The 15,475-nt window shown below is 51.5% G+C and overlaps 1 protein-coding gene across 1 annotated transcript in view; it reads right to left on the reverse strand.

The window, feature by feature from the left end:
- Positions 1 to 2,931: 2,931 nt before the first annotated feature.
- Positions 2,932 to 15,475, reverse strand: part of DMBX1 (diencephalon/mesencephalon homeobox 1) — a 57,323-nt gene continuing 44,779 nt past the window's right edge. The window contains exons 2-5 of the mRNA XM_065523263.2: positions 10,010 to 10,175; positions 6,504 to 6,682; positions 5,875 to 6,223; positions 2,932 to 5,127 (exon numbers count right to left, since the gene is read on the reverse strand). Coding sequence (XP_065379335.1) covers positions 4,676 to 5,127; positions 5,875 to 6,223; positions 6,504 to 6,682; positions 10,010 to 10,163 — 1,134 coding nt within the window. The 5' untranslated portion in view covers positions 10,164 to 10,175 and the 3' untranslated portion in view covers positions 2,932 to 4,675. The remainder of the gene's footprint in view (positions 5,128 to 5,874; positions 6,224 to 6,503; positions 6,683 to 10,009; positions 10,176 to 15,475) is intronic.

Consider the following 15,475-nt stretch of genomic DNA (forward strand, 5'->3'; position numbering starts at 1 on the left):
TAGAGATCTCTTTTCTTCTTTTTCTTGAAAGGCAGCCGGAGGGACCAGGGTTTCACAGCAAGAACTTCCTGGCTGTGCATTTTTCTGCACGTATTGCCTGTACATACAGCCTCGCCGTCTATCTCGCGCTGTCTCTCCTGAGCATGGTGAATATGCTCATACACACACAGATGCAAGCAGACACTTAGGAATTCACAGCACAGGTTCTCAGACCTGCAGCTAGACTTGTAATAACAGACACACCACAGCACACCGTGGCAGAAAGCCCTTCTTCATCCTCTGCTTGCTCACCTCTGAGAACAGAGCCCTTTCCACTGGAAAACAGCTCTGGCTGTACATCCAAATGTCTCTACTTACCACTCCCCTTTGGCCCTGGCTTACTTGCAGTTTTCCTCAGAATCCCCTGCCTCTCTCTGTCCTGCAGACCCATCCATCTCCCAGGCTACCCTGAATACTCCCAGGCACTGCTTGTCCCGGGTGTCCCATGTCCCAGGTTACTCTGCCACTTGTGTTTGGGTGAGGTCCAAACAGCCTAGAGAAGATGGAACCCTCCCCCGTTATCTGCCCCCCTGCAGCCACTCCAGAGTGGCATCCCGGCTGCAGATTAGTAAGGGTCACAGAGAGAGCTACACGGTCAGCGTGACAATGGCCAATAGTGCGGTAGGTCCGCCTCCATCCCCACCGGCCATGGCATCAGAGGGGCAGCGAACAGACCTGGAGACACTGCCTGCTCAGGCCACTGCAGGCGTCTCTGGGAATGAACATGGACTGAGGTCTGAGCTGCTGGGTTCTCTTTTATTCGCCAAGACAAAGAACAGGTCACAACATCACAGGGAATAAGACTGACAGAAGGACAGATACACAGAGTGTCATGCTGCACTACACAGGGGACAGGCGAGGGGACAGGCAGGGGTGAATTAAGTCTTGTTATTTTCAACTAGCAGAATAAATAAATACAGTACACAGTGTTTTTGCCATGGGCTGGCACAACCTCTAAGCACAAATGGTCACAAAAGAGCCGGTTTGGAAAGCAGTCTGTAGAGCCCATCAGCCTTGGAGTTGGGGTGGGGACCCAGGCCACTGGACCATGCTCTGGGGGAGTGAGGAAGCAGGGAAAGGGAGACCCAGACAGCAGTGAGAGGCCAGGCATGAGGCATTCCTGGAAGGGACAATCAGAGCTTGAGCCTCTGGCTTTCAGGCCCAGGTTGGCCCAGCAGGCCTGGGAGGGGCTCCAGCATCAGGTGTGGTGGGCCCGTACCCTCTGCCCACCAGAAGGGATGCACGGTGCTGCTTACAAGTGTGCTCGGAGGAGACGCACGGTGCCGCTTACCAGTGTGCTCAGAGGAGACACAGGTGTGCTCTGCTCTTGCTCTCTAGCTGCTTTCAGTACCCAAGGCTGGTGCCCTAAACTTGAGATCCCTCTGAGGGCAGGGACTGCAGGTACCTTCCCTGCCTTCTCTAGGTTTGTAGATTTGGGTCAATTGAATGGGACAAGTGTTAACAAACATCTGAGGGAAACTGGGCTGCTCCAAAGGTGGGCCTGCCTCCAGCCATGACAGAACATCACCCCTTAGGCAGTCAGGGGAGGCTTCCTGGAGGAGGCAGTGATATCTAGGGCTGTTGGATTCCAAGGCCTAGTGACAATCACTTGTACCCAGGAACTGACAAAAAGCTTTGGCCTAAAAGCAGCTAGGAAGCTTCCCATACCTATCCAGATGATTATTTTTTGTTTTAGAAACAGAACTTCCTGGGACTAATCCCAGAGGACAGTTGATGGGCCATTGGCCACAGAACCTGCTGTCTCTGAGAGCACCTCTTCCCCTGCTGCCGCTCGCCAACCAGGGGAGTCTCACCAAAGAGAGCTCTAGAGCCCTGTGGTCAGTCCTGGCTGAACTCTGACACCGGGCCTCTGTCTTTGGAGGGCTTACAGGCAGGAATGCTGGCCATTCTACTGCCTTCCCAGCCTGACTACTGCCTCCCAAACCAAAAACCTCCTCTGTCACTCCTGGAATCTGCCAACCTCCCACAGCGCTGCCTAAGTCTCTCCTCTGATGCCCTCGTGGCTGGTGGATTCCTCTTCCAAATTCCAGACCCCAGCAAGACACCTGAGGATTTGCAAACCCTCAACTGCCTGTCTTGGTGCTTGCCACATGTAGGTGAGGTCTTTAACCTGGATTCCAGGCCCCTTAGCCCCACCTCTCGTGAAGTCAGCCACCCGCTTCCCATGGTCTACTGAGTCTCATCTCTGTTGCTTTGTTCAAACGGTTCTCCTGGCCTGGACTACCATCTCCCTCACTTTTTTTCCTGTGCAAAGCCTTCTCCATCTGCCCCAGCCTAGGCTGACCCCCTCAAGGGTGATGAGCATTGACTTCTCTGCAAACCAATCCTACCAGGACACCAACAGAACCTCTCTCTTCCCACTGGGAGAGGAGACAAGCCTTAGCAGTCTTTACCCTGGCTTTCAGATCAACTTCTTTAAGCAGGGGTTGAAGTGTTCAATAGTGAGCCACCAAGAGTTGGGGAGCATGAGCAAGAATCTGTCTAAGCCATCCCCTCCCGCTGCCCAGAGGCCCTGAGACCATGCAAAGGTATGAAAATGTGGTGACCCCAGAGTCTGGCACTGGAACTCAAGACCAAATCCAGATTGTCTGAACTAGAGGGGACCCATTATGCTTATGGGGAAACTGAGGCAGTGTCTACAGAAAGGCTTGTGTGTACAACACCCTTGCTCCACAGCAAGGCAATGGTAACTTCCTACTTCATACATTGTGCTTGTGAGAACCTTCTGTTGTTGTCAATTTAACTAAAAACTTCTGTCCTGCAAGATTGTGAGCAAAAATGCAGAATGTAGAGCTGGCTAGGACCTTACAGGCCATCTAACCCAGACAGGGAAACAGACCCAGAGAGGCTACATGCTTGCCCAAAGTCACACAGCTTTTTTTTTTTTTTTTTTTTTTTTTTTTGAGATGGAGTCTCACTCTGTTGCCCAGGCTGGAGGGCAGTGGCATGATCTCAGCTTACTACAACCTCCACCTCCCAGGTTCCAGCAATCCTCCCACCTCAGCCTCCCAAGTAGCTGGGATTACAGGCACGTGCCACCAGGCCTGGCTAATTTGTGTATTATTAGTAGTTTCACATGTTGGCCAGGCTGGTCTTGAACTCCTGACCTCAGGTGATTGCCTGCCTCGGCCTCCCAAAGTACTGGGATTACAGGTGTGAGCCACTGCGCCCAGCCAGTCACACAGCTTTGAAAGGGAGTTTGCTGAGCTGGGTTTCCTGGCTATAAACAGTAACACAGTTTTCCATTCCAGTGACTAGTTGGAGAGAAGCCCTTACTTCCATAATCGGCTGTGGGACAGGAAGCCTACAGAAGCCTGAGCCTATGTGTTGCTAAATGCTTTGCACTCACTGTGCTCAGGAGCAGAGTTCAACCTGGTCACCGTACTCCTGCCATGCACAGTACCTGCTGAACGTGGAGGCTGGGCTTGTGGGAGAGGAGCACCAGTCCTGCTGTCTCTGAGAGCACCTCTTCCCCTGCTGCCGCTCGCCAACCAGGGGAGTCTCACCAAAGAGAGCTCTAGAGCCCTGTGGTCAGTCCTGGCTGAACTCTGACACCGGGCCTCTGTCTTTGGAGGGCTTACAGGCAGGAATGCTGGCCATTCTACTGCCTTCCCAGCCTGACTACTGCCTCCTTGATCTTGGGGATGAGGACATCAAAACTGAGAAGACAGAAGAGAAAGTAATTTGTGACACCTTCTAGATGCCAGGCTGGGCAAGGGTGGGAGTGGGAGCCAGTGCTACCTCCTGCCTGCAGTTCCAGATCCCCAGGGTCTCCAGCTAGAGCCTTGTTGCTTCTATTTGGCATGGAAAGGAACAGCTTCCCAGAGAGGCCGCAGGTGCAGGGAGGAGACAGGCAGGCAGGGCAGAAGGGAGGGAATAGAAGGAGAGCAACGGGAAGCAGCAAAATTACTAAAACCAAAACCAGCCACAACCCCAAACAAAATATAGCTCAAGAACTAACGATACCAACACAGCCAGCACCAAAGGAAGAAACCAGGGGCAGCAGGAGAGACAGGGAGAAAGATCAAGGGTGGAGAATACAGAGGCTGGGCTGAGACGGGGCAGGGACCAGGACAGAGACAGGAAGAGGGAGATCAAGGGAAGAAGGAAGGAGAGAGGAGAAAGAGAAGGTATGGCTAGAGTAAGCCGCCGAGGCTGCAGGGAGGGGTGGCAAGGAAGAAGAGATGGGAGTGGGGCAGGGGGCTTGGGGCAGGCAGGTGCCTGAAAATATAGCTTTATATATTTATATTTATATCTCACATTCCACACATAGACTTACTAAGGGGCAGAAGGGGAGGGAGAAAAGGGAGGAGGTGGTATTGAGATGGGGGTCTAGCCAGGGAGAGCCTCTCACTTCCCCGAGGGAAGCTTAGGGCACCCCAGCCCCTGACCTCCTCCCTATTTGGCCTTCATGGGGTCCAGGCAGGGCCATGCAGAGGGTGTGTAGGTGTGGGCTTCGCCTCAGGCTGCGGTATGGGGAAGCGGAGCAGGGAACAGGACACCAGGCCCTAGGATCCCTGTGCTCATGGAGTTAACTCCTCGAGAGCCACCTAGGGATAACCACAGGGCTAGGAGGGGACACCTAAGACCCCTGGCTGGGTTGGAGGCCAGACAGTCAGTTGGGCAGCGTATCGAGTCCCAGGGAGGCCGCGTGCTGCTTGGCCCGGAGCCGCAGGTTCTCGATGCTTGTGGTTTTACTGTTCAGGGTAGCTGATGCAGGAGCCAGGCCTGCTGGGGGTGCAGGCAGCAGAGGGGACCCCCACACACCCTGGTGGGCAGCAGCGGCTGCTGACAGGGACTGGTAGTAGGACTGGCAGTGCAGTGAGCCCAGCGGGGCCATGTTGACGCCCAGGTAGGGCACAGCAGCAGCCGCCGCGGCAGCAGCAGGGGCTGGACCCCCTACTTCGAAGGATGAGTAGTGCACCAGGTTGTTGGTGGCCGCCATGTGCTGGCGGAATTGCTCCTGCAGACGGAAGAGGCTCAGCGGGGACGAGGAATAGGAGTGGGAGGGGCCCAGGAGGCCACCCCCTGGGGCCGCAGGAGTGATGGTCAGGCTGCCTGGGGAATCTGCAAGCAGAGAACCCAAGAACAAAGCCCTCAGGACAAGGGCATTGGTCTGCCAGGAGAGGTGCACTCAGCCTTCTCACCCCCTTGGCACTACAGACAAGACAGGCTTCGGCTGAAACCACATCCATCGCATCTCAGTCAGGGCATTCCCTGAAGCAAGGCTCAGAATCCTAAGAGAAAGGGACCCAGGCTTCCTGGGAAAGCTCCAGGGACCCTGCCAAGGCCCCCATGTCTGTCTCTTTTTCTTTTCAAGGGCTGTAACTTCCCCCTCCCCCACGCTGCCCAGAGCTCCCATTCCTTCACTCCAGCTTTCAGCTCACAGCCCCTGTCCCCTCCCTGCTGGACTTAGGGTTTGTGTTTGAGATATGCCTCGTGCCAGAGCTCTGTTCCTTCAGAAATGTGCTCGGAGTCTCTGCTGCACGTGGGAATCTCTGGTACTAATACGGTATGCACCGGGACATCCAATTGGTTGTTAAAATATTGGAATACTTCCAAATGGCTGATAAATAATTTTTGCCCAGAGCTCCCGCCGTATCCCTCCCCTGCTACCCAGCCCATCCCTCAGAACCCCCTGGACCTTCCCACGGCTCTGCAACTAAAGGGTGAAGACCTGGCCCAGGCCTGCTGTGGTTAGTCCCTTCTAATGGGCCATGCCCCTCAGGGGCAGTTGATTACTCGCCTCTGACTGGCTTCACATGCTCAGGGACCGCAGACCCCAGCCCTCCCATGGCATCCCTCAGACCTCACCTGCCTTGGGGCTGCCCCTCTTGCAGCCCAGCCCTTTGCTCTCAGCCCCAGGGCTCTTCTCAGTTTTGGGGTCCTCAGCACCTGCCCGGGGGTCCTCCTCACGGTCCAGCTGATCCTCGGGGGCTGACTCACTGGCTGACTGCTCAGACAGACTCAGGTGAAGCTCTGCAGGGGGGTTGCTGCCAGGCAGGTGTGGGGGCTGGTCAGTGTCCAGCTGGGTATCCGGAGTGGGGGCCTCTGCCTTGTCTTCCCCATGGGAGCCCTCAGCCTCCTTCTGCTTCTGGAGCTGTTCCTTCTGCAGGCTACGCTGCTTCTTCCGGAACTTGGCCCGGCGGTTCTTGAACCACACCTGAGGACAGGAAAGCAGCAGTCCAAGGTGGGCAAGAAAGAAGGAGGGTTGGTGTGGAGCAAGGTGCTCTGGGAAAGGATGTGTGTGATAACATCCCCCCACCCCTCTAGGGAACGCACACCCTCCGTCCCTTCCCAAACTCCCCTCCTATCACTGAAGGCTTTGATGGAGAGATCCGTTGCACCTTGGCACAGGGATGACATGCTGGCTCCTGGACAAGGGGCCAGACTGATGGGCTGGTGTTTGTTTGCAAGGCCTAGTTAGGAGAGTTGGGCCTTACCTGCACCCGGGCCTCAGGCAGGTTGGTGCACATGGCCAGCCTCTCACGCATCACCACATCTGGGTAGTGAGTCTTCTGGAAGGTCTTTTCCAGGGCCTCGAGCTGCTGAGCTGTGAACGCTGTGCGGCTGCGACGTTGTTTGCGGTGCTGGGAACCATAACGGGCCTCCAAGATGATGTCTTGAAATGTACAGCCGTTGGAGGGCAAGGAGAGGGGGCCCATTTAATTATGGGAAATAGCTTTGAATCTTATCCTGCTCTGACCCACTGTGGACACCCAGGCTGCTGCCAGAGCTGGTCCTGGTCCCTTGCCCTTAGGAATCACCCATCCCCTTGCCCTTAGGAATCACCCATCCCCTCACCATATGGCTGTGGGCTTTCAAGGTCTCTCCACCCCATTATGCACTCTCAGGACCACAGAGGTCTAACTCAACTCCACAAATGGCTGTCAGGCATGATTGAGGGGGGTCTTCGTTATTTGGCATTGGGAGTGGGTAGGTGGGTATTGCCCTAAGATGGATACTGTGAGTGTATTTTGAGACTCCATGATGCTAATAATCTGTAAGTCCGTATCACAAGAGTTCTAAGACCCTATAGCCCTTAGATTCTGAATACTAAGACTTCTTTAGCATCAGAGTGCTGGTCCCTGCCCATGAGAAGCCAGGCTGGGCTGGTACCCATCTCAAGGTCTAGTCAAGGGAGGACTGACTAGGCAGACAGAATTCACCAGCACTTGATTCTCTGTCCTCTGCTTGTAAACCCCCTCATCCCAACTGGCCTAGAGTCTCTGATGGCAGGGGCTGAGGCTCCTGCTCTTCTGTTTCCTGAACAGAGAGCTTGGCTAGGGGGGTAAAAGCAGAGCAGGGAGGGTGGGGGCATCAGGGGTCACATCTCAGGTAAGGCTTGTTGCCCTCAGTCTTGACCCTTGTGACTGCCTCCCCAAAGACAGAAGGACAAAGAGACCAGGTTCCAACCACTGTGGGCTTGGAGGGGAGACAGGACTATGGACCATCGATTCCATCGTCCTGTCCATATGTCTGGTAACATGATAACCACCCAGGATAGGTGTCTGCCTAGGGCCAGGGTCTAGCCTCCATCCTGGGGTCTAGCCTTAAGCCCTTTTGCTTGACTAGCCCCTGGAAGATAGACGGTAACCCCTCTCCTCACTGCCTCCCATCATGTCATAAGTGGATCCTGCTCTGTCTGTGCTGAAGGGAACTTGAGTAATCTCAGCCTCTGCAAAGGGATGCCAGAGTCCTTCCCCTGCCCTCCAAGGAATGAGAAGTCATCCACAACACCCTAAATAGGAAGAGGCAGCCCGGCACAGTGGCTCACGCCTATAATCCCAGCACTTTGGGCAGGTGGATCACCTGAGGTCAGGAGTTCAAGACCAGCCTGGCCAACATGGTGAAACACTGTCTTTCTACCAAAAATACAAAAAATTAGCTGGGCGTGGTCGTGGGCCCCTGTAATCCCAGCTACTCGGGAGGCTGAGGCAGGAGAATCGCTTGAACCCGGGAGGTGGAGGTTGCAGTGATCCAAGATGGCACCATTGCACTCCAGCCTGGGCAACAAGATCGAAGCTCCATCCCAAAAAGATTAAAAAAAAAAAAAAAAAAAAAAAGGAAGAGGCAACTGGGTATCCAGGAAGCCCCAGACTTTGAGATACTTCTTCTTCAGTTTAAAAAGGGAGTCCTGAACCCCTCTCAGACTGACCTTAATCCTAGGCCTGACTCAGCCCTGAGCTCATGCTGGTCATCCTGGGGCAGGGGAAGGAGTGGGGACCTCTCTGTCAGCCCCACCCTGGTTGGGGGAGGAGCAACAACTCAGCATCCTACTGCTGGCTCCAGGGACTGCAAGGGTGGCGGGGGTAGTGGGGGCGGTATAGGTGTCACAGGGAAGCCAGGCTCTCTAAGCTGTGGGCAGAGCCTCTGCTGGAAGGCAAGGCCTCCATACAAAGGCTCACCTGCAGTTCATGTCCTTCCTTCTTAAGAATTAGAGAGTTGGGGGTGGGCTGAACACCCCAGTTCCTCTGCTTCCACCAGTGGACATGAGCCCCTGTCCCTGACTCCTCTCTGTGCTCTGGTCCTTGGGTCCTGGAATACTGTCAGGAGCTGATGTCACCACGAGGTTGTGCACAGGACTGTATCCAACATCCCCACACTAGAAACTAATGCCTCCACACCGGTCGGGAGAAACTTACCCACTGAGTTCTGCCCAGAGGCCTGGCAGGGTCTAAAGGAGTAAGACTGGCCATGCCCTCCCTGCCAGGCCAGTGCTGCTACCCAGGTGGAGATCCCATCCCATTTCTGTGCCTTTGCTCATGTTGGCCTTTTTGAGGCCTGGTTCCTGCCCCTGTGGCCTGACTACCCCAGCTGATCCTGCTGCTTTGAGCTGCCCCAGCATTTGACCCTGGACACCCTCCTGTTGTGCCCTCTCATGGGTCATGGGCACCCGTTCTCCCTAGGAGTTCCCTGAAGTTTTCTGAGGCCTGCCTGGTACAGGGCTGGGCCCATATGGGTTTACCGGCTGCTCAAGGCTGGGCCTGGGACAGGATGGGTTGGGTGGCACCACTTCCCAGGAAATCAAACTCCTCATCTATGTCACTGAATCCTTTTCTCACCCACCGAGAGGCTGGCAGGGCAGGGCAACAGTCAGTAGAACCAGGTGTGGGGGGACCAGGTTGCCGGTCCCTCATAGGCATATATGGGTACTTACCTTAGGCTTTGGGTAATAATGATCTCTGAGCGCCTACCAGGCTCTGCTGAATACTTTGCATATGTTATCACAAATCACCTCCCAACCACCCTAGGGGATGGGCATGGCCATTTTCTCCTTTTTATAAAAAGAGAAACTGAGGCTCAGAGAAGAGAGCTGAGTGGGAAAGTCCCATGCTGATTTCAAGTCTAGAACTCCAAAGCTCATATTTTTAGCCATGTTGTGTTCCAACACCACTTGGCCCATATTTAGCCTCTCTGAGTCTCTGTTTCCTTGTCCATAAAATGTAAATAGTAACCTCTTCACGTGAGGATTGGATGATTTGATGCACACAGAAAGAGAGAGACTCCCACAGTGCCTAACTCACAGTTGATGTCAGAACATAGAAGCTGTTTATTTACAATCCCTGTGCCTGAACTCTCCTTGCCTGAGCATTCCAGGCTCTTCCAGCTACTTCCCACATAATACTCTGGACTAGTCCCTTACCCTCCTACCTCATTTCTTCTTCTGTGAGATAGGACTAATGAATGCCTCCCTCACAGGCCTGTTACGAGCATTTGAAAGCGTAGGGCAGCTCCAGCGCCCTGAACAGAGCTGGCAAACAAAAGGTGCTCTGGATATACACACATAGTTTTGAATTGACATCTCTCTGTGTTGCTAAGTGACCTGAGTCTTTTTGAGCTGCCTAGAACAAGCTAGGCCAGTGCTCTCTCTCCTCTTTGCCTTCCAGAGCCTCCTCCCCTGACCCCCATAGTCCTGTCCCCACAGTCCAGTCCCCAGGGCTCTTACCAGCCAGGCGCTCAGCCAATGTAAGCGCATGCACCGAAGGCCGGTAGTCGGGGGCGTGCTGGGCCTGCTGGGCTGCCTGCTGGTGCAGGTTGTACATGGCGCTGAGTGAGTTCATGGCGTGCAGCGAGTAGCCGTTCACCCCGTAGTGCTGCATGGTGGCATTCGCCTACAGATGGAAGAGGGAGAGGGGACGTGAGGCAGGCCTTTCAGACTCTGCCCTCAGGGAGACCCACCCCCAGTCCAGACCCTGGATGCCCACCTTCTGATGGGTCAGAAGCTCTCTCCATCGGAAAGGAGCCTGTCTTGCCCCTGGCTTACCATGTGGGGGTTCCTGCATCCACTCCTTCATTCACTCACTCATTCACTGATTCACTCAGCAGGGCCAGTGTGGGTTTAGGGCTCTGGGCTCTAGAGTCAGACTGCCCAGGGCAGGCTGAAACCTCAGCTCCACCACTCAGGAGCTTTGTGGCTTTGGGCATGTCACTTAACTTCTCTGACCCACAGTTTCTCTATCTGCAACACGGGGTTAATGATAGTACCTATCTCATAGGGTTGCTGCAAGGATTCAGAGAAGCCTTTACAAAGGACTGGATCATAGTATGTGCTCAAAAGTGTTAGTCATTGTGATTTACAAATTCATTTGCTACTTCATGCAATCATCTCTTCTTTCAATTACTCAGGCACTTACTCATTTTTACCTTCATTGATTCACTCACACACTTATCAGTTATTCAACCAATACCCAAGACCAGAGCTAGATTCCCCACTGAGGCATTTGCTTTGAAATGAGATAAACCCAGGGCTGGGCGTAGTGGCTCATGCTTGTAATCCCAACACTTTGGGAGGCCGAGGTGGGCGGATCACCTGAGGTCAGGAGTTCAAGACCAGCCTGGCCAACATGGCGAAACCTCATCTCTACTAAAAATACAAAAATTAGCTGGGCATGGTGGCACATTCCTGTAATTCCAGCTACTTGGGAGGCTGAGGCAGGAGAATCGCTTGAACCTGGGAGGCGGAGGTTGCAGGCAGCTGAGATCGCACCACTGCATTCTAGCCTGGGCAACAGAGCGAGACCTTGTCTCCAAAAAAAAAAAAAAAGAAAGAAATGACAAACCCTAAGGTCCTGCACAAACGTAAGAATACTGTTGTTATGTGTTGTTATGACTGTCATACATTCACCGCCATTACCTCCCTTTATTCTCACCATATTCTCACCAAGAAGCAAACAGGCCAAGAAGGATGAGCTCCAACTGCAGTTGAGTCTACTGAGGCTCAGAGAAAGAACAGTGACAAGTCAAAGCCACACAGCCAGTCCAGGGCCTGCCCCAACCTTATTCTGTCATGGCCAATTGTTCCAAGGAAATATTCCATTCATCAGAGAAGACATCCATCCTACTGAGACGGCTCCAGCCTCAGCAAGAGGCTGCCAAGGTCCCATCCAGACCCTCACCCACCTGTAGCAGTGTGAAATGTCAGTTTTGGAATTGACTCCACATCTGGAGTCTCCCCAAAACACAAAAGTGTTTCCTATTTCCCAAGTGTGAGAGGTGAAAAGGGAAGGCTGGGGCAATGGCAGGTCCGTTTGATAAAAGGAAGACATATGCAGGTATCTCACCTCCTCACTGAAACAGACACAGGTTATACATAATCAAATATCCACAGCATACACACAAACACACACAGTTGCAGGCAAGCACACGCATGTTTCATGCAAAAATACACGTACGCAGACATTCTTGGCAAGGCATTCACAGAAGCCTCCCTATTCACAGACACAAACGGAATGTCTTTTCCCACAGTTCCACGCACAGACATGCTCACAGATATCTATTCATGCAGCAGAGACATCTACACACAAACATTACACTCACACACATCCATTCGTATATTACACATATTCATCCAACACATATTTTTTAAGCACCCACTTATTAAATAGCAAAGTCCCTAACTTAGTGGAATTTACATTCCTGGATAGGGGGATGTATAACAATGAATAAAAATATATGTACTAATGTCAGACTGGAATACAGACTCTGAAGAAAAATAAGGCGGAGGAGGAGAATGACAAGAGGGAAAGGAGAGATTGTTTTAGAACATGTGGTCAGGAAAGGGCTCTCCGACATTTGAGCAGAAACTTGAAGTCAGCCATGTGGAGATCTCAGGAAAGGCTTTCCAGGCACAAGGAACAGCAAGGACAAAGGCCCTGAGGCATGGACAAGCTTGTGTGTGTAGAACAGCAAGAAAACCAGGGTGGCTGGAGCACAGACGGAGGGAGCAGATGAAGGAGACAAGGTTGGAGGGAGAGGGGTCGCTAGCCAGAGGGCTCCACGGCCCATTGCAACCCCACGGCCCAATGGAAATCCCATCTGGATTTTATCCTGAGTGTGATGGGAAGACCCTGGAGGGTCTTGAGGGGAGTAACATAATATAATCTGGGTTTTTTTGTTTTGTTTTGTTTATTTCTGAGACACGGTCTCGCTGTGTCTCCCAGACTGAAGTGCAGTGGTGCAATCTTGGCTCATCACAGCCTCAGTCTCTGGGGCTCAGGCAATTCTCCCATCTCAGCCTCCTGGGTGTGCTGGGACTACAGGTGTGCACCATCATGCTGGGATTATTTATTTATTTATTTATTTTTAGAGACAGGGTCTCACTATGTTGCCCAGGCTGGTCTCAAACTCCTGGGCTCAAGCAATCCTCCTGCCTTGGCCTCCCAAAGTGCTGGAATTACAGGCATGAACCACCACACCTGGCCTATGATTTGTTTTTAAAAGCTCATTTTGCCTGCTATATAGAGAACAAACTGCAGAGATGCAAGAAGAAAAGCGGAGAGACCAGGCCACTAGGACACCACAGAAGTCCAGGCTAGTGACCATGCTGCCTTCACTAGAGTGGGAGGAGGTGCCGAAAATGGTCAGATGCTGGTAGTTTGAAGGTAGAATCAGCATGATTGCCGATAGCTTAGTTATAAGATGCGAGGAAAAGAGGGCAATAAAGAAAATAGGATAACTCAAGTTTCCATCCTGAACAGCTGAGTGAAGATGGGTCTTTTCCTAAATGAAGAGCATTGAGTTGGAGAAGCAGATCTGGGGAGGGAGAGAATGGAAACCAAGGTTTTTGGGGGCATGGCAAGAATGACTGACATACGAATTCAACTTCCAAGTAAGCATATGTTGAATTGGCTGTTGGATATAGGATCTGGAGCTGAGGGCTAGATTTACAGATTTCTGAGTCAGCATTCACACATGAACTTCCTCCAATGACATTCCCTTGCAGAAGCCCACTCCACACACCATGACCAACCTCAAGGCAGAAAGCTAAGAGAAAAGAGCAATAGACATGGTGAGATGAAGAATTTACACCTCAGTATAACAGAATATACCATAAACAAAGCTAAAAGGTAAACAACAAATTTGGAAAAATATCTGTTATATACTGTATGTGATGTAGAGGAATTCATAAAAAATAAATAGCACAAATCAAATAAAAGGCTATATCCATAATATACAAAGAACTCTTAGTTAGGAATAAAAAAATAAAGCTGAGTGTGGTAGCACACACCTGTAGTCCCAGCTACTCAGGAGGCTAAAGTGAGGGGATCACTTAAGCCCAGGAGTTTGAATTCAGCCTGGGCAACATAGCAAGACCCCATATCTAAATGAATAAATAAATAAAAAGATGGTCACCTTAGTAAAAGATAGGCTAAGTAAATGAAGAACCAACTCATTAAAGAAGAAATACAAATAGCCAACAGACATGACAAAAAGCTCAGCCTTATTTACAACCAAAGAAAGAAAAAGGCTGGGTGCAGTGGCTTACGCCTATAATCCCAGCACTTTGAGATCACTTAAGGTCAGTGTTCAAGACCAGCCTGGCCAATATGGTGAAACCCCGCCTCTACTAATAAATACAAAATATTAGCCAGGTGTGGTGACCCACGCCTGTAATCCCAGCTACTCGGGAGGCTGGGGCAGGAGAATCACTTGAACCCGGGAGGTGGAGGTTGCAGTGACCCGAGATCACGTCACCACCCTCCAGCCTGGGCAACAGAGTGAAACTATGTCGAGAAAGAAAAGAAAGAGAGAAAGAAAGAAAGAGGGTGGGGGAGAGAGCGAGGGAGGGAGGGAGAAAGGAAGGAAGGAAGGAAGGAAGGAAGGAAGGAAGGAAGGAAGGAAGGAAGGAAGGAAGGAAGGAAGGAAGGAAGGGTCATTGTTTACCAATCAAATCAGCAAATATAAAGAAAAATTATTACACGGGGTTATCTAGGGGAATGGGAGATGGTCCTTCTCCTACTTGATGGCAGAAGAGCTATTTACTCCTTATATCAAAATCCTTTAGAGAGTACCTCGTCTTTGACCCAACAATTCCATTTCTAGAAATGTACCCTTCAAGTATGCAGAGATATGTGTATGCACATATTTATCACAGCAGTGCCTGTGATGGCAAACAATTGAAAACCTAACTGTCCATCGAGAGAGGATTAGTTTAGCAAATGAGGGGACAGGTATTCCCACAGTGCAATATGGCACCGCAATTTAAAACAATGATGTGTATCTGTATATGCTGATGTTCACAATATACCATTGAGTGAGGGAAATAGGTAACAAAGCAGTATGCATGATATGATCCCATTTTTGTAATGTATGTATAAATATGCATAGAAAAAAGTCTGGAAGGTTATACCCTGAAATGTTAACAGAGGTTATCTCTGGGAGATAGCAAATGGGATTACAGGTGATTTTCACATTTATATTATTTCTTTCTTTCTTTTTTTGGGGGGGCGGGTAGGGGCTGAGGGGAGGTATCCATGTCTTTCGCTGGATATGAGGATGAAACCAGGCTCCAGAGTGTCACAAGCTCCAGGTGGGAAAGGGGGAACAGAGTTCAGAGGGAATTTCATACATCCCAACTCCTGCTTTTGGAATGCCCCTCCCCCACCAAACTCAGGGGTTTTGTTGCTTTAAAACTCACTGCTGTTAATGTGGTAAGTGACATTTTAATTGACTTAATTATCGCTGATCTCACAGTTTTTGATGCACAACATGGCTTTATTAACCGAAACCAGAGAGATGTCTCTCTGGGGCCCCAATTGCCCCATCGCTGTGGCCCTCCGACAGTCTCTAAGATCTTCCCAGGATGGCCCGATGCCCTCCCCGTCCCCAGCACCAAGCACTACCAGATTACCTGCCACTCCTTCTCATCTCCACGCCGTTACTCTTGCTGGGCCCTCTACCTGAAACACCATTCCTCTTCTTTCGCTTCACCTAATAAATTCTTCCCTCTCCATAAGGCCTAGCTCAACTGAGCCCTCCTCAGAAATGAGGCCTTCCCCCACTCACCTCTGACAAGGCATCTCTCCCTGCTCCAGGCTGTGATAAGTATGCTCAGATCATAGAAATGAGGATGACCACAATGATGACAACAATACTAGCTATCATGTACTGAACACACTCTGTGCCAGACACC

The sequence above is a fragment of the Macaca fascicularis genome, chromosome 1 (genome assembly GCF_037993035.2).
Source record: "Macaca fascicularis isolate 582-1 chromosome 1, T2T-MFA8v1.1".
NCBI lineage: Eukaryota > Metazoa > Chordata > Mammalia > Primates > Cercopithecidae > Macaca > Macaca fascicularis.